The following is an 18,063-nucleotide window of genomic DNA, read 5'->3' on the forward strand; positions in this document are numbered from 1 at the left end:
AAGAGAAACCGAGGAGGCGTACCTGGTCAAATAGGCTCATTCCCAGGACAGGTAAGGAGGTGTACACCATGTTGTAAAGAGTGATGAACCATTCGTCATACACCGTCTGCAGAGGCCGAGAGAGGGAGGAAATGAGAAAAGCCCCACGCAGAGCAGCAGCAGAGGCAAGGTCCCAGGGCCCTTGGGCCCAAGGGTGCGTCGGGTGGCCTCTGCTGCAAGCGGGTGGGTGTCCCAAGGGAGGGCTAGCAAGAGAGGAGAACAAGGCCCAGGCAGCTGCTGGGAAGCCAAGGGTGTAAATCTGTGGTCGAAAGACAGGGGCAGAAATAAGGAGCCCACAGGGCATGGTCTAAGGTGAGTATCTCAGAGGGGAGGTAAAAGGTAAAGGGACCCCTCAGGTCGGAGCTAAACAATACAAACTGAGAGCATTTGCAGATGACCTGGTACTTACATTACAGGAGCCAGAAGCTAGCACGAAAAGAGTTTTGGAAATAATCCAAGAGTTTGGTCAATTGGCAGGATTTAAATTGAATAAGTTAAAGACTAAGGTATTGGAGAAAAATCTAACACAGATTGAAAAAGAAAGGTTTCAGAATGAGACGGGGTTGACTGTGGTCAAAAAAGTGAAATACCTGGGTGTGAACATGACAGCTAAGAATGTGAACTTATTTAAAGATAATTATGAAAAAACTTGGATAGAAGTGAAAAAAGATCTGGAGATTTGGTCAAATCTGAAGCTTTCCTTGTTAGGTCGAATTGCAGTTATAAAAATGAATGTATTGCCAAGAATGTTGTTTCTGTTTCAAGCATTACAAATTATGGACAAAATGGATTGTTTCAAGAAGTGGCAGAAAGATATATCTAAATTTGTCTGGCAGGGCAAGAAGCCCAGAATAAAATTCAAGATATTAACGGATTCAAAGGAAAGAGGGGGGTTTGCCCTGCCAGACTTTAAATTATACTATGAAGCGGCAGCTTTCTGCTGGCTAAAAGAATGGCTGCTTCTTGAAAACACAGACATTTTGGATTTGGAAGGATTTAACAATATTTTTGGGTGGCATGCATATTTGTGGTATGACAAGGTTAAAGCGCATAAAAGTTTCAAAAATCATATTGTCAGAAAAGCACTATTAAATGTCTGGGTCAGATATAAGGACTTGCTGGAAAATAAGACTCCAAGATGGCTATCACCAATGGAAGCTAAGGCAGTTAAAAAGCTAAATATGGAGTCGAAATGGCCAAGATATTGGGAAATCTTGGAAAAGGAAGGGGACAAATTGAGATTGCAGAGTTTTGAAAAACTAAAAGGGAAGGTGAGAGATTGGTTACATTATCATCAAATAAATGAAGTGTTTAAATTAGACAGTAAAATAGGCTTCCAGGTGGAAAAATCAAAATTAGAGACTGAACTGTTAGAACCCAGTACTAAGAATTTGTCAAAAATGTATGATCTGCTGTTGAAATGGAATACACAAGATGAAATGGTAAAATCAAGTATGATTAAATGGGCTCAGGACATTGGTCATAACATCATGCTTGCTGATTGGGAAAAGTTGTGGACCACCGGGTTGAAGTTTACGGCGTGTAACGCCTTAAGAGAAAATATAATGAAAATGATTTATAGGTGGTACATAACCCCAGTCAAGCTTGCAAAGATCTACCATTTGCCTGATAATAAATGTTGGAAATGTAAAGAAAAGGAAGGTACATTCTTTCACCTCTGGTGGACGTGCCCGAAGATTAAGGCATTCTGGGAAATGATTTATAATGAACTGAAAAAGGTATTTAAATATACTTTCCCCAAGAAACCAGAGGCCTTTCTCTTGGGTATTGTCGGCCAGGGGGTGTTAAAGACAGATACAAATTTTTTTATGTATGCTACAACAGCAGCTAGAATACTTATTGCAAAGTACTGGAAGACACAGGATCTACCCACACTGGAAGAATGGCAGATGAAGGTGATGGACTACATGGGTTTGGCAGAAATGACGAGCAGAATCCGAAACCAGGGAAGAGAAGCGGCGGAAGAGGAAAGGAAGAAGTTTAAGGATTACTTAAAGAAATACTATAAAATTAATGACAGTTAGAATGATGTTGGGCTTAAAATAAATGGTTACTATTAGTAATGGTTAAGACAGAGAGAATAAGGATGATTAACATAAATTTATAGTAAAATAAGGGAAGATTCGCTGAATAATTGTAAGAACTTGGAATACAGAAACGGGAAGCAAGAGGAAGTCGAGGAAGTAAGGTTTAAGAAATTAGGACATGAAATGGTACTTGTTTTTTGTTCTGTTAATGTTGGTTGTTTGTTTTTGTATGTTTTGTTTGTGTTAATATAAAAATTGTTTAATAAAAAATATTATTAAAAAAAATAAAAAAAAAAAGGTAAAGGGACCCCTGACCGTTAGGTCCAGTCGTGGCTGACTCTGGGGTTGCGGCGCTCATCTCGCTTTATTGGCCGAGGGAGCCGGCGTACAGCTTCCGGGTCATGTGGCCAGCATGACTAAGCCGCTTCTGGCAAACCAGAGCAGCGCATGGAACTGCCGTTTACCTTCCCGCTGGAGCGGTACCTATTTGTCTACTTGCACTATATGCTTTCGAACTGCTAGGTTGGCAGCAGCAGGGACAGAGCAACGGGAGCTCACCCCGTCATGGGGATTCGAACCGCCGACCTTCTGATCGGCAAGCCCAAGAGGCTCAGTGGTTGACCACAGCGCCACCCGCATCCCTTTCAGTGGGGAGAACCAGGTGGAAATCTCCGCTCAGCAGTGAACTGGGGAGGGGGTGTCTGGAAATGGCCTCCTCTGTCAGCCAGGACAGAGGTGAAAATATTGTTGTGAATTTTTGGGGGTGGGGTGGTGTCGGTGTCAGTGTGCGCCATGCACCAAATCAGTGAGAAATCAGCCTTAGTCCTGGAGTTGCGTCTTGAGGTGCCGTGTGCAACCACAGAAACTGGTTTGGGGCTGCTTTGGCAAGCTTGCTCTCGGACTCACTACCGTCACAGATAGAGGAGCCCCAAAACAGGGAGGTCCTCAGGACATCGTGCGCGTGGAGCCCCTCAATTCACAACAATATTAAGGATCATAGAACTGTAGAGCTGGAAGGGATCCCAAAGGCCGTCTGGCCTGACCCCGTGCCATGAAGGGATCACAGCTAAAGCAAGGTGCTGCAAGTTGGCAGGAGACCTTTGGAAAGGGAAGGAGCCCTCTCGTGTCACTGATCCCCAGGACTGCAGGAGCCCCCCTCCTGCGCCCCACCTGCTGCCCATGAACAAAGCTCTGTGCAAAGTCCCTGGGGTGTTCTGGAGCCCTTGGCGCCTGCAAAGAATGGTTGTGAGCACCCTGCGTGACAGGGGGTTGGAGCAGATGACCCTTGACGTCCCTTCCAGCTCCACAGAGCTATGACAACATTTGGGAGGTCCCAGGTCGCAAGGGGGTTAGATTGGTCTCAACTAGGGCCAGGGCCTTTTCAGTTGTGGCCCCGACTTGGTGGAACGCTCTGTCCCAAGAGACTAGTGCCCTGCAGGACCTGACGTCTTTCCGCAGGGCCTGCAAGACAGAGCTGTTCCGCCTGGCCTTTGGTCTGGACTCAGTCTGACCCTTATGTATCCCTCCCTTAAGGTCTTGATCTATGGGCTACTTTTAAAATGAGGCTGCATTTTAAATGGCATTTTAACCTGTATTTTAAATTGGGTTTTCCCCATCCCTTCCCACCTATTATGTTTTTACTGTGATTTTATTGGTGTTAGCCGCCCTGAGCCCAGCTCTGGCCGGGGAGGGTGGGGCATAAATATCATTTTTTTTTATTATTATTATTATTATTATTATTATTATTATTATTATTATTATTATCCAAGGCAGGAAGCTTCCTCCGCCCTTCCTGAACTGTCCCCTCCTGCAAAAAACCCCTACCTGGCAACAAGTGAAATGCAAAAATGAATGAGGGAGTGAAAATCTCAGAGAAGATGGAGAGAACAAAAGGCAAAAGGCAGAGGAAAGACCAGCTGGCCAGACCTGGAAGGAGCCAGTGTGAACATGCAAGGAGGGCAGCAGTCAGAAAGAGGGGCAGGGAAGGTGGGGCCCAGCACCTCCAGAGCCCAACGAGGCATTGCCCGGCTCCAGAAGATCCCAAGGGGTGCTCTGTGCAGGCTCAGAGTCTGTATTTGGGGCTGCACAGATCCAGCAAAGCCTGGCAGTCGAGCACAAACTGCTTGGAGGTCTTTTGTTTTTTTAATGGCAATCAAGCAATATATATATATATATATTGATTTTTTTTAAAAAAGACATAAATGAACTGAGTAGCTCCGCTCTCAGGAGAGGTACCGGGGTTCTCAGTTCTTGCTTGCTCCTGTCAGAGGAAACATTGGCAATTCCCGGCAATTTTAAGGGACGGTCAGCAGAGAGCAGCAGAGGCCTGCCAAAACGGCCGCCGCCTGCCAGCAGGGCTCACCTGTGCGGAGAATCCGGAGAAGAAGCCGTACCAGAAGTGGACCAGCGTGAAGGCGAAGTTCTTGTAGAAGAAGTAGGCCAGGAACTTGCACATGCGGATGTAGGACCAGCGTCCGTGGACCAGCAGCAGCCGCTGCAAGTAGCGGAACTGCGCAAAGGAGAAGTCGCTGGACAGCACAGCCTGCATCCCCTCCTGGCCGCTGATGCCAACGCCAATGTGGGCGGCTGGAAGAGAGGGAGAGGGAGCCCAGAAGCAGCCGCGTCAGGCCAAGGGGGTCCAGCGCCCTGCTGCCCCTGGGGCCAAGCAGCCATCCCCCTGGAAAGGGGGCCGCAAACAGCAGCAGCAGCCTCTGCCCTTGTGCTTCCAGCAACTGGCACTCAGGGGCACCCAAGGGGGCAAAACTGCCCCCCGCCTGTGCCCTCTGCCTCTCGTACACAGGTTTCCCCACCATCTGCTTTCTTACAAATAAAGTGGGGGAGGGCAGGGTCGACTCTGGATTCGTTTCGTTTCTACACCTCTTTAAATTTTTAAGAAAAAACCCTCAAGGCGCTTTACGACCTACATTCAAACATCAAACAGCACATTTCAAAACAAAACATTACAGAAGAAAATCAGCTGCACCCTATACATTCAAAGCGACGTCGTTAGCAGGAAACTGAAAATGTGTCCTAAAGATTTCAAAACAAAGCCTTACAAAGGAAGGTCGAGAACACACATTTGAAAGAGCATAATTAGCAAGAGAATAAGACATTATCGTATTAAACACGGATTGAGAGAGTAAGTAGAGATTCTTTTCCCAGCGAAGGAGGGCTCTCTGCCTACTTCTCCACCTCTGCAGAACCAGAGAAGAGCCTCCTGGATCAGGCCCGTGGGGGCCCATCTGGTCCGGCCTCCTGTTCTCAGAGTGGCCAAGCAGATTCCTCATATGGGAAACCCGCTAGCAGGATCTGAGCCCAAGAGCCCCCTCCCCTCCTGGGGTTTCCAGGATCATTGCGGCCTCCAGCCAGGAAGGCAGAGAATCGCCCTCCTATCTAGGAGCCATCGATAGTCCTCTCCTCCATGGATAACTCTAATCCTCTTTTAAATCTCCGGGATCAGGGCCAGAGAGAGAGCACAGCCCCAACCCCACTGGCCTCCCCCTTCCTCATCAAATAGAGCCCCCACCCCATAGCAGATTCCTCTTCTAGCGACAGTCCCAGGTGGGGCTCACCATCCCCAGGAAGTTGCTGTGGGGCATCCCTCTCTTGGGGCTGGGGGGCTGGGTGTCCTTCCCACCCCGCCCTTGTTTTGCATGTGAGGTCCTTTTAATCCACCCCATTATTTCCCCCACTGCTCAGAAACCGCAGCATCTCGCTTGACAGCCAATTAGGCACATTTAACTAATGAGAGCCTGCCAACCTAGCAGTTCGAAAGCACCCCCGGGTGCAAGTAGATAAATAGGGACCGCTTACCAGCGGGAAGGTAAACAGCGTTCCGTGTGCTGCGCTGGCTTGCCAGATGCAGCTTGTCACGCTGGCCACGTGACCCGGAAGTGTCTGCGGACAGCGCTGGCTCCTGGCCTATAGAGTGAGATGAGCGCACAACCCTAGAGTCTGGCAAGACTGGCCCATACGGGCAGGGGTACCTTTACCTTTACCTTTAACTAATGAGAGCATTGGATGCGCCCCAAGGCTGACGGGCTGCTGTGGAGGTTTCTGCAGCGCAATGAGCCGAGGAAGTCCTGAAGCTGCTTCTCCCTGGGACTCTGAGGCTGGATCCTGCCTTCAGTGGCCCAGGTGCCCCCCCCTCACAAAGGTACCCCCCCATGCCTTCCGATGGGCTTGCAGGGCCCTCACCCTTGATCATGCTGACGTCGTTGGCCCCGTCCCCGATGGCCAGCGTGACGGCGTTCTTGTACTTCTTCACCAGCTCCACCACCTGCGCCTTCTGCAGAGGCGTCACCCGGCAGCAGATCACGACCTTGCAGAGGCAGGCCGTGCGCACCAGCTCCAGCTCCAGCTCCCCTTCCTGGGCATAGGCCTGCAAGGGAGACGCACACAGGAGGGGGGGGGACAGGAACAACGTGGGGTGTGATACATAAGTAGCAGTCAAGTACAACATTCCTCGTTTTCCTAGAGTAGACATGCAGGGGAATAGTTGGTCCAGCCAGTTAAAAACTTCCTGTTTCCTCCTGGCTGGGCCATACTTCCTTTGCATGTGACTAGAGGTGGGCGTGACCTTACCTGTCCAGGTAACAAAAGGACAAGGCACGCAGCACTCTCCCTCATTGACTTCCTCCATCACTGGAGCAGCTTTTTAGCTAGAAATGCCCTTTTGTCTTTTAGCCAACAGAGGACACTGGGATTATCCCCATATGGGATAGACCCACATGTATATACAGTGGTACCTTGGGTTACAGACGCTTCAGGTTACAGACTCCGCTAACCCAGAAATAGTACCTCGGGTTAAGAACTTTGCTTCAGGATGAGAACAGAAATTGTGCGGCAGCAGCAGGAGGCCCCATTAGCTAAAGTGCTGCTTCAGGTTAAGAACAGTTTCAGGTTAAGAACAGACCTCCAGAACGAATTAAGTTCTTAACCTGAGGTACCACTGTATCTGTAACTAAGTCTGCCTTCAGGGATCCCACTGTGAACTGATGTGAGTAAACTTCAGTACATCACACACTGCGAGGGTATGGATGCAGTAACCTGAGGATCAGGGCTTGACCCCACCATACACCCATCAAGTGATAGAAAAGAGATATTTACATTTCTCTGTTTCCCAGCCAAGTTCATCACACCCTTTGGTCGTCACCTCGGTTTGTAATTGTTTCTGGAATGGCACCCAGGTCAGGGGCAGAGGAAGGGGGGTGCGGTCTGCCCCGGGTGTCACACTGAGGGGGGTGATAAAATTCCAGGTGGCACTCACCACAGGGCCTGCAGTGTGCCCGAATCACGCATCTTTCCTGGGAGAGACGCAGTGGCTTGGGCACCCACAGGCTCTGCGCTGCCCCAAATGGTCCGCCCGCTCGCTCCCCGCCAGCTGTAGGGCGACTGAGTAGGAGGAGGCAGGCAGACTCTAGAGGCCCTGCAGTGCGCCCTGCCCCTGGGTACGCCACCCCAGGCGCCCAAGCAGCTTCCTCCGCCGCTGACCCAGGTGTCAGGATGCCAGAGATTATCACTCAGGCAGAGGGGTGGCTGCCCTCCCTCATGTCCCAAGCTACCCCCTTGGTAGCCATTTCCTTCCTGAACAGAACAACGTTGGAATGGCGTGAATCCGATACTGGAGTGATTTTATATGAATTTCTGAAGTTTCCCCAGTGAGCCAGTACATAGATACATTTATCAGTGAATTGTTGCATTTGGTAATGTACAGGAAAAACTGTGATTTGTGAGGCCATTTGCAGAAGTGATTGTGTTGATTTTGGTAGTGGGGGGGGTGTACGATGTCCGCTGGAGGGGCCAACCCTCCTTTCAACCCTTACATAGATTCCTGCAACAGCGCCTTGCCACCTCCTTACCAGGCTGTGCCCATTAATGACCAGGCCGTATTCCCCGTTGGGCTGTTCCTCCGGCAAGACCTTGCAGTTGCCAGACTTCTTGACCTGGACGTCCATCTCATCGTCATCCATGGCGGCCTCCTGCATCATCGTCTTCCTCGCTTTCCTAAGAGAAGACCCACAATAACAAGCACTGCGGAAGCCAGCGGGGAGTTCCCCCAAACAGTAATAAATTTAATAAATGAAATAAGGGAATAATAACAAAAACGTTATCAATATGCAAACAAGAACAAAGCAAGACTCCCACCCCCTAACTGGTAGACAAGCAGACCATCTCAGCCCCTCCCTCGGAGAAGCCCCCCAGCAGGGCCTGAGCTTAGCAGTGCTCTGCCCACCTGCGGCTGCCAGCAGCTGGCAGTCAGGGCATGCTGGGGGGAGAGAGGGGCCCTCTTGCCTAGTAGCCCCCGGCAGCCTTGGCACAGCCTTGGATCTGGAGGGCATGTGAGATGTGATACATAAGTAGCAGTCAAGTACAAAATTCCTTGTTTTCTTAGAGTGGACATGCAGGGGGATGTTTGGTCCTGTCAGCAGAAAACTTCCTTTTTCCTCCCTAATGGGACATACTTCCTTTGCGTGTGACTAGAGGTGGGCGTGACCGTACCTGTCCAGGTAACAAACGGACAAGGCACGCAGCTCTCTCTCTCTCTGACTTCCTCCGTTGTTGGAGCAGCTTTTTAGCTTCCAGCCAACAGAGGACACTGGGATTATCCCCATATGGGGTAGATCCACATGTATATACTTTGTAACTAAGGCTGCCTGCAGGGATCCAACTGTGAACTGAATGTGAGTAAACTTCTTATATATATTTTACACAAGATGGTGGCGTGCTTATTCTTTTAAGAGGGATATAAGGGGACTTACCAGGAATCTAATATTAAGAGGCTTAAACAAGCCTGCAACCAGCTACCCACTGTGCGTTTAAAAGGGGAATGTGAAACTCTGCCAAGTAAAAGAACTTGCTAGTGCAAGTTGGGAAGGATATTAATAAACAATATATCCTCTCCTGCCTCCCTGAACATTCCCACAGGGCGGAGAAGGCCTTTACCTGAGTTCATGGCGCACTTCCTCAAAGGTGTCCCCCTGGATGAAGAAGATGTCCTTCATGTCGTCGTACAGCATGTTGCAGGAGTAGCCGATGTTCACGGCCGTCTCTGGAGAAGGATCACAGAATGGCAGAGTGGGAGAGGGTCCCCTAGTCCAGGCCCCTGCAAGGCAGGAATCTCTGGCAGGGGCCCACTCAACTTCTGCTTCAGCAGCTCCAAGGAAGGAGGAGATGCGCCCCATCACGCGACCAGTGTTAGGCCCCTGGCCCCTTGGGGCACGGACTCTCCCTCTCTCATTCTCCCCTTTCGTGGCAACGCCTCTGCCTGAGATGGACCCTTCAGGCTGGGTCAGCTGACCTGAGGGCCCCCTCCATCCCGGACGGCCAGGCGGAAGGCAAGAGCCCCTCCTGCACCCCCACATTGGCCCAGGGATTCCTGAAGCTTCTTGCTCACTCTCCTTCTCCCCTCAGCTTGAAGACGGCCTTGCTGGACTTCTTTTGGAAAACCCACCCAAACACCAGAGATGCTTCAAACACACATTTGAAGTTCACAGCTTTCCCCAAAGAAGCCTGGGAACTGAAGTTTGCAAGGGTGCTGTGAACTGTGGCTCTGGGAGGGGAGAACTACATTTCCCAGGATTCTCTGGGGGAGCTGATGGGCGTTAAATGTGTGTTGGCAATGCTTCAAATGGATTCTTTGCGGTTCATCTCATTTTTCTTGCCTGTGCTTCAAACCACGTCTGTCCCCCCTGCACTCGCTTTAAAGGGCTTTGACTTTTCAGTGCTCTTTTTCTCTTTTGCTCCTGTTGTCTTTGCTCTCCTCTCTTGTTACTCTGCTTCTCTCAGACCTCTTAGGATCCTTGGCGCATTCCTCGGATTTGGCCCCCCCAAGCCCACCTCTCTTTCCCAGCTCCTCCCATTTGCTGAGACAACTCCAGGATGACTTACGGCTGGTGGGAGCAGGAGGTCAGCCTCACCCCTTTTGAGATTCACCCACCAGGCGTTTCTCACCCGGGGGCAGATCAAGGGAGTTCTGCCCCACTGCGCAGGGAGCAGAGGAGGCCCAAAGTCACCCCCATGAATTGAGAAGGGGCTGCGCTGTTCTTTCCACCCTGTGATGTTACAAAGGATTCTGGGATGCACCTCAGAAGGGGGCAGAATCAATTGCCAGCTGTTCTTTGGGGGGGGTCATCTCCCCCTCCGGCAGTACCTTGCTTGTCTCCAGTGAGCACCCAGATTTTAATCTGCGCTTTCCCCAAGGTCTCAATTGTTTGTGGGACACCGTCTTGCAGCTTGTCCTCGATGGCCGTGGCACCAAGTAACTGCAGAAAGAGGGGGGTCACAAAGGGGTGCTCTGAAAGGGGTGACCAACGGACACCCAGTGAAGTTCGGGGCCCACCCAGACTTTCACTTATCCTGCTGCTTCCCTCCAGGAAAACCCGCCCTATAGCGAGTTGAATTGGAGCAAATGACTGCTGCGTTTTCTGTGGATTGATGTTTGTTCTGATTCAACACTAGAGAGCGGGTTTTCTGGGGAAAGTGGCAAGGCAAACAAAAAACCACTCAGACTCCTGCCTTCTAAGCATGGGAGATGGAAGGACAGGTGAGCCCCTAGGTTGAAAGATTCAGGATGGATGGAAGAAAAATCCTTCATCACGCAGTGCAGGGTTAAACTGTGGCTCAGATCCAGTTTGTAGTGTTATAGGAATTCTAAGTTCCTATATATATATAAAATAAATGTTCATAAATGTACAAGGCAAACTCATACATAAGTATATAAGCCACGTGTCTGAAACAGTAAAGAAGAGCAATCCTGAAGCCATTTTGACTCTCCCAGCGACCTCAACTATTTCTCTGCAGTAAGGGAGGAAAATGGGGAAAGCCTTCCCAGTGTGTTTTCGCTTACAGATCCTGTCTTAAGGGCATATTTGTGTATGGATAGTATTTACCACCTCGAAGGAATGGCCAGGCTACCAGAAAAGGCAATTGATAAGGCCTTATCAGGTATCCTGGCAGACAGGAGAGAAGCAACACTCTCCAATTTCTGCTGGGGACAGCCTCCTTCTGTGATGTATGGATGATATTTTTTTGGGGGGTCTTGAGCTACAGGGGAGGCAATTTCAAAAGTCTATATAAGAACTGTGTGGGAGTGGGGAGAGTTTAATAAAGATCAGGCTTACGAGCTGCTTTGCTTCTCAATATTCTCTGGTTTGCATCTGTTATTTTTCTTCTACCAATAGGGAACCTATTTTAGGATTCTATACGGGCTCTTGGGTACCCCATAAGGGATAAAGGAGCAGTTTTTTCTTATAACAGTAGGTTTCCACAGGCAACTGCTCAGCCACGACGAGAAGAGGATGCCGAACTGGATGAGCCATTGGCCTGATCCAGGGGGCTCCGTTTATGTTCTTATGACCTCCTAGAAGACAATCTGGCCCAGCGGAGCCCTGGCTGGCTCCATTCCGCCAGCCTGTGGGGCTCCAGGGAAGCGTCCCAGATGAAGGCGGCTCAGGAAGGGGCTTGCAAAATGCGCTCGCACATAGACTCTTAAAACGCAGGAGCAGGAAGGAGCCACGCATCATTGCGAGTCCAGCCCCAGGGCTCAACAAAGAGCTTTTTAATGAGTGGAAAATCAGAAAAGGAAAAGAGATGCACACACTGAAAGGGGGAAGAAGGACATCTCTCCACTGGGGCAGCGAGAATCAGGCAGCATCTGAAAGGCAAAGCCAGGAAGGGACCAAAGGCAGGGGGCTCTACTTTCCTGTAACTCAAACCCACTGGTTTGGGTCCTTCCCTCTGGAGCAAGAGAAAGCACGCCTGCTTGTTATGTTATGCTTCATTGCCATGATTCTTTTTTTGAATGGGTTGACTGTTTAGAAATACTCGGACAAATTAAAATAAACAAGTAACAACGGCATTCCAAGCTGCTTAAGTTGCAAGGCTGATAGAATCACAGAATTGTAGCGCTGGAAGGGACCTCAGGGGTCATCTAGTCCAACCCCCTGCAAGGCAGCAATCTCCGCTAACCCTCACCCTGGCTGACCAATCCCTATTTGTTCAGTGTCTGAGCCTTGAGTGCCTGGCTTCCCTCCTGGGCACCCCCACCTACTATCAGGTCTTTCTCGATTTCTTCGTACAGCTCAGACAGCTTCTCCTCTCGGTCCTGCAGGGCTGTGCTGGCTTCGTGGTGACGCTTCTGCCAGTCGGCAAAGGACTTCCTCTCCAGGTCCTTGTAGGCCACGACCAGCGTCCGGAGACCTTCCCCTGCAAACTCCTATAATAATAATAATAATAGTAGTAGTAGTTTATTATTTATACCCGCCCATCTGGCTGGGTTTCCCCAGCCACTCTGGGCAGCTTCCAACAGAACACTAAAATACAACAACCTATCAAACATTAAAAGTTTCCCTAAACAGGGCTGCCTTCAGATGTCTTCTAAAAGTTTGGTAGTTATTTTTTTCTCTGACATCTGGTGGGAGGGTGTTCCACAGGGCGGGTGCCACTACCAAGAAGGCCCTCTGCCTGGTTCCCTGTAGCTTTGCTTCTCGCAATGAGGGAACCACCAGAAGGCCCTCGGAGCTGGACCTCAGTGTCTGGGTGAATGATGGGGGTGGAGACGCTCCTTCAGGTATACTGGACAGAGGCCGTTTCAAGGTCAGCACCAACACTTTGACTTGTGCTTGGAAACGTACTGGGAGCCAATGCAGATCTCTCAGGACCAGTGTTATGTGGTCTCGGCGGCTGCTCCCAGTCCCCAGTCTAGCTGCCACATTCTGGATTAGTTGTAGTTTCCGGGTCACCTTCAAAGGTAGCCCCACATAGAGCGCATGGCAGTAGTCCAAGCGGGAGATAACCAGAGCATGTACCACTCTGGCGAGACAGTCTGCGGGCAGGGAGGGTCACATCCTGCATACCAGATGGAGCTGGCAGACAGCCACCCTGGACACAGAATTGACCTCCATGGACAGCTGTGAGTTCAAAATGACTCCCAGGCTGTGCACCTGGTCCTTCAGGGATGCAACTGAGCACAGAAGGGGTCAGGGGAAAGGAGCTCCACAGAGACTCCCCTTCTTAAAGCACCCTCTTTGTGGGTCTCACGAAGCCCCCAGGGGGTGGGCTGGGGTGAAGATGAAGCCGCAAGGGCATCGCTCTGGGGAGGCTCTGCATGCAAACTCTGCTGCCAGCTTACTTCCAAGTACTCGGTAGTCTCCTCCTTAAGAGGTACACAGGAAGGGTGCAGGAGTTCGTACAGGATCGTGTCCGCCCCCTTGCAGTACAGGGTCACCTTGCCGTCAGGGCGACGCACTGGGAAGAAGGGAAGAAGGGCAGAAAATGAGAGGGTGCCCAGAATCGCTCCCCACCCTGGACAGACACACGACACGCGGGCAGAGAGTCAGAGATGGCTGGGGGGAGGGTTTGTCCCCTATTATGTATTGAGTTGTCTTTGTCAACTGGTTGGACAGTGTTCTTGAAGCTACAAACATGAGTCTGACCAAACTGCGGGAGACAGTGGAAGACAGGAGTGCCTGGCGTGCTCTGGTCCAGGGGGTCACGAAGAGTCGGGCATGACTAAACGACTAAACAACAACAACATGTATTGAGTTGAATAGGATCCAGAATGCAGCAGTCGGATTGGTCCTAGAACAATAGGATTCAGAATGCAGCAGTCTGATTGGTCCACAGGAGCCACCCAAAACAGCTCCAGGTGGAAGTGAATCCGCAACCTGATTGGCCTACAGGAGAATCCCGGAATTAGCCAATCACGTGGGGCCCATTGTGTAAATAATGTATATAAAGCAGACATTCTGGGGGAACTTCCATTCCTCCTCACCACTGTGAGCTGAATAAAGAGCATGAAATCCACTCTCGACTCCGAGGATATTTCATCCCCCTTCCTTCAAAGATCTAGTCTTCCTGGATGGAAGGGCCAGAGCGGCTCAACAGCAGAACATCTGCTTGGCATGCAGAAGGGGAGGAGCCCTGCCTGAGGTCCTGGACGACTGCTGCCCGTTGTCACTGCAGACCACACTGAGTGAGATGTGCCAATGGGCAGAAGCTTCCTAACTGGAGGGCATGGCATCTCTCTCTTCTGGGGTTTTCTCACGCAGCCCCTCAAAGGGTGTCAGAACTGGAGCTCTTGCAAGAGTCCAGCCCCCTAGAAGTTCCTTTTCTATAGCGAGCAGGTAGTGGAAATCACTTTGCACCAATTCAGTCAAACTCCCGTCGAAAAGGTCTGCCCAGCTGGTTGACGCTGGTGGAAACAACTCAGCAAGAGCCACTCCACCAGGACACAAAGAGGAGACCCGGGCATGTGCAGAGTATTTCCCTGAGAACCAATCACAGGCGAGGCCCAGGGTTTGGGGGAGGGGAGGAAGGGGGCACACACCAATGACAGACATCCGCTTGCGCACATTGTTGAAATCCAGGATGGCAAGGAGCTTATAGACGATTGTCTTCCCCATTTCCACCACGGTGATGGTCTCTGGGGTCCGGGCGCGGAAGACGAAGCCAAAGTTCCGGGCGGCCGTCACCAGGGCCCCCTCGTCCGGAGACTGCGCCTGGTAGACCAGCTCACCTGCCAGGGGGGGAAGGGGGGGAGAGGCAGCGTCACTTGCAAGAGGGAGGCGGAAAAGTCCCAAGCGCAGCAACCGATTCGGGAGTCTTGAGGGAACAGGCGGCCAAGAAGAGACGCCCTTAAAGTTCCTAAAATGATGCCTGGCCTGGACAAAGGGGAGCAGGGAGAGGTTTTCTGCAGGAGGCGAGGGCCGGACTGAGGTTTGAGGAGGCCCTCAGCACCTGAAGGGAATGGGGCCCTTTATATGTCCAGCTGTCCTTTGTCAACAACAAATTGTCACTGTTTTTTTTGTGTTGAATATATGCTATATGGTAATTTATGAACCTAATAGGTATCTCAAGTCATTTGCACATAACAAAATATGTATTTTATCAAAGTAATTGTTGAACTGAAATACAATTAAGAAGAAGTATATTAATAGTGAAATCATTATTAAGCTCTAACTTAAAATGATTTTTATTCATAAAAAACTTAATAATGCAAACACATTGGCATTTGGCAATAACAAAAGTTCCTTTAGAAACACAATTTACAAAGACTCATAATTCAGCCCTTTGCACAGCCCTGCAACCAGTCCATGCAGAATGTCAGCACCCTATATATAGAAAGGAGCAAACCAGTGATATTTTAGGGAGCAGGCTAGCAGCCGGGGCCCATGACTTACATCATAGGAGCCTACACAACACAAAACATGGTTGCTCTATGTAGGTTTTATTTTATTTGTTTTTCCCCCCTTCTATTTTGGAAATGTACATCCAGTTTTTTTCCTTTACATTTTTTGGGGGGCCCCCAAGAGAGTGGGCCCCTAAGCTATAGCTTGTTTGGCTTATACGTCAATCTGGCACTGCTCATAACACTGGAACTCATGTGCAGCCAGCGATGCTGAATGTTGGGAAGACTCAGGACAGATAAAAGGAAGATCTTCTTCATGCAGCACCCAGGGCTGATCCACACCTCCGTTTGCCTCCCTGCTTTCCTCGGGGGAAGCCTCATCTTTGGTGCTGAATCGGAACAAACAGCCATCAGCAGGCTGCCATTTGTTCCAATGTAGCACTAAAGAGCAGGTTCTCCAGGGCAAAGGCAAACCCATGCTTAGAAGGTGCAGGACGAGCAGAAGTGTGAGTGAGCTCATAGCTAACCCGTGGAACTCCCTCCTACTGCAGGCAGGGATGGCCACCAATTTGGATGGCTTTAGAAGAGGGTTAGACAAATTCATGTTGGAGGAGAAGACAACGGGTAGCTACCATGTTTTCTGCCTCCTTCTTCTGAATCGCTGCTCTTGGGCTCGGATCCTGCTTGTGGGTTTCTGCTTGGCCCCTGTGAGAACAGGGCGCAGCGTCTGACCCATAAGGGCTCTTTTTATGTACTCAGGAGACCTTCAGAGTCCAACCCGCAAGAGCCCCCCAGCACAGCACCCCCAGGCGAGGTCCCCTCCTCTTCCCACAGGCCACACCGCTGCTCTGAGCCAGAGGTGCTGTCTCCCCACAGAATTGCAGAATGGGACCCTGAGGGTCATCTAGTCCAACCCCCTGCAAGGCAGGAGGCACAGCTCCACCCCTCCCCCTCACCTGGCTTCTTCTCTTCTGGCATCACCGTGTGGCAGAGAGAAAGGAGGCGGAAAAACTTGTGGGTGATGACATCTCCCGCCTTCACTTCCTCCACCAGGCTTTGGTCGTAGAAGGAGAATTTGGAGTCAGCGAGGGGGTTGTAGGAGAAGTCAACTTTTGGGGTACTCTGAAAGAGGGGGGGGCAAGAGAAAGGTTGCCACCATGAGAACTTTTCTGGGCTCATCTGCCTTCCTTCCTTCTGGCTGGAGAAAGACCACGAAAGACCACACAGAGGCTCCTCATCCTTCCCAGGCAGCTGGCTGCTCTGGGGACCAGCCTGCCAAACTCCAGGGCAATGGCAGCCTTGACCCAGAAGGTCCAGAACTTCCCCCGAGAGAGGAAAGGAAGAAGGAAATTTCCAGGAGGGAAGCTCAAGGGCCTCGGTCCTGTATACCTGATGGAGCGTCTCCACCCCCATCGTTCAGCCCAGACACTGAGATCCAGCGCCGAGGGCCTTCTGGCGGTTCCCTCATTGCGAGAAGTGAGGCTACAGGGAACCAGACAGAGGGCCTTCTCGGTAGTGGCACCCGCCCTGTGGAACGCCCTCCCATCAGATGTCAAAGAGATAAATAATTACTTGACATTCAGAAGACATCTTAAGGCAGCCCTGTTCAGGGAAGTTTTTAATATGTAACGCTGTACTGTTTTTAACACTGATTGGGAGCCGCCCAGAGTGGCTGGGGAAACTCAGCCAGATGGGCGGGGTATAAATAATAAACTATTATTATTATTATTATTATAAGGGGGGGGAGTTGAAATTCCTTTTGTTCACTTCAGCCGCCACACTGGGACACGTCCTGGCAAGTGCCGGGCAGGGCTGGAACCACAAGAATGCCCAGTGGCCCTGCCTGCCACCCTTTGACCCCTCGCAGCCCCTTACCTCCGTAATCTCCACCCGTTGTCCGTCCAAGTCAAAGACATCCCCTGTGGGCGAGAAGCACAGAGCCCAGCTGAGATGACAACAAACGCACACCTGGCTGTGAATTCCGGGCCTGGGCCAGTTTGTGCCAGCGGGACGACAGGGGCACCTGGGCACCTTTGGGACCCTGGCCAAGGATCTACAACTGCCCATTGGGAAGCAGGTAAGACACCAGGCCAGCATTGAAAAACAGGTGCAGGTGTGGGGCTCCAGAAGGTCTGAATGGTTCCTGTATTGGCACTTTATTTATTTATTGAATTTATATACCGCCCTATACCCGGAGGTCTCAGGGCAGTTCACAGAAAAGATCACAACATAAATAATCAGAATAAAAACAACAACCCAATAACACACACCCACACCGAAAAGAGCCACATTTTAAAAGGGTAAAAAAGGTAAAGGGACCCCTGACCATTAGGTCGAGTTGTGGCCGACTCTGGGGTTGCGGCGCTCATCTCGCTTTACTGGCCGAGGGAGCCGGCGTACAGCTTCCGGGTCATGTGGCCAGCAGGACTAAGCCGCTTCTGGCGAACCAGAGTAGCGCACGGAAACACTGTTTACCTTCCCGCCTCAGTGGTACCTATTTATCTACTTGCACTTTGACGTGCTTTCGAACTGCTAGGTTGGCAGGAGCAGGGACCGAGCAACGGGACCCCACCCGTTGCAGGGATTTAAACCACTGACCTCCTGATCGGCAAGTCCTAGGCTCTGTGGTTTAACCCACAGCGCCACCCGTGTACCCATTTAAAAGGGTATAGGATGTCAAACAGATCAACAAAGGCCTGGTTAAAAAGTGTTGATTTCAAGCCAGCAGAGCCAGCTTAGCTCTGAGGAATTTGGCCACCCTCCAGGTGCCCGGCTTGAATCCTTGTTGACCTCCCCTGCCAGCGTCTCCCGGCAGGATCAAGGCGAGGTCTCTTCGGCGATCCTTTT

General features: G+C 50.7%; 1 protein-coding gene across 8 annotated transcripts in view; it reads right to left on the reverse strand.

The window, feature by feature from the left end:
• LOC128423403 (phospholipid-transporting ATPase ID-like) overlaps positions 1–18,063 on the reverse strand; it is an 82,461-nt gene that overhangs the window by 11,394 nt on the left and 53,004 nt on the right. For 5 of the 8 annotated variants that reach the window (XM_053408512.1, XM_053408513.1, XM_053408509.1 and 2 more), the window contains 11 exons: positions 17,092–17,135; positions 16,173–16,338; positions 14,416–14,604; positions 13,219–13,334; positions 12,139–12,303; positions 10,240–10,351; positions 9,033–9,138; positions 7,949–8,093; positions 6,285–6,468; positions 4,450–4,673; positions 23–106 (listed from right to left, as the gene is read on the reverse strand). In XM_053408512.1, coding sequence (XP_053264487.1) covers positions 23–106; positions 4,450–4,673; positions 6,285–6,468; positions 7,949–8,093; positions 9,033–9,138; positions 10,240–10,351; positions 12,139–12,303; positions 13,219–13,334; positions 14,416–14,604; positions 16,173–16,338; positions 17,092–17,135 — 1,535 coding nt within the window. Of the gene's footprint in view, positions 1–22; positions 107–4,449; positions 4,674–6,284; positions 6,469–7,948; positions 8,094–9,032; positions 9,139–10,239; positions 10,352–12,134; positions 12,304–13,218; positions 13,335–14,415; positions 14,605–16,172; positions 16,339–17,091; positions 17,136–18,063 lie in introns of those variants that run through there. The other 3 variants (XR_008332745.1, XR_008332746.1, XM_053408515.1) reach the window with 3 other exon arrangements.

The sequence above is a fragment of the Podarcis raffonei genome, chromosome 11 (genome assembly GCF_027172205.1).
Source record: "Podarcis raffonei isolate rPodRaf1 chromosome 11, rPodRaf1.pri, whole genome shotgun sequence".
In the NCBI taxonomy this organism is placed as follows: Eukaryota; Metazoa; Chordata; class Lepidosauria; order Squamata; family Lacertidae; genus Podarcis; species Podarcis raffonei.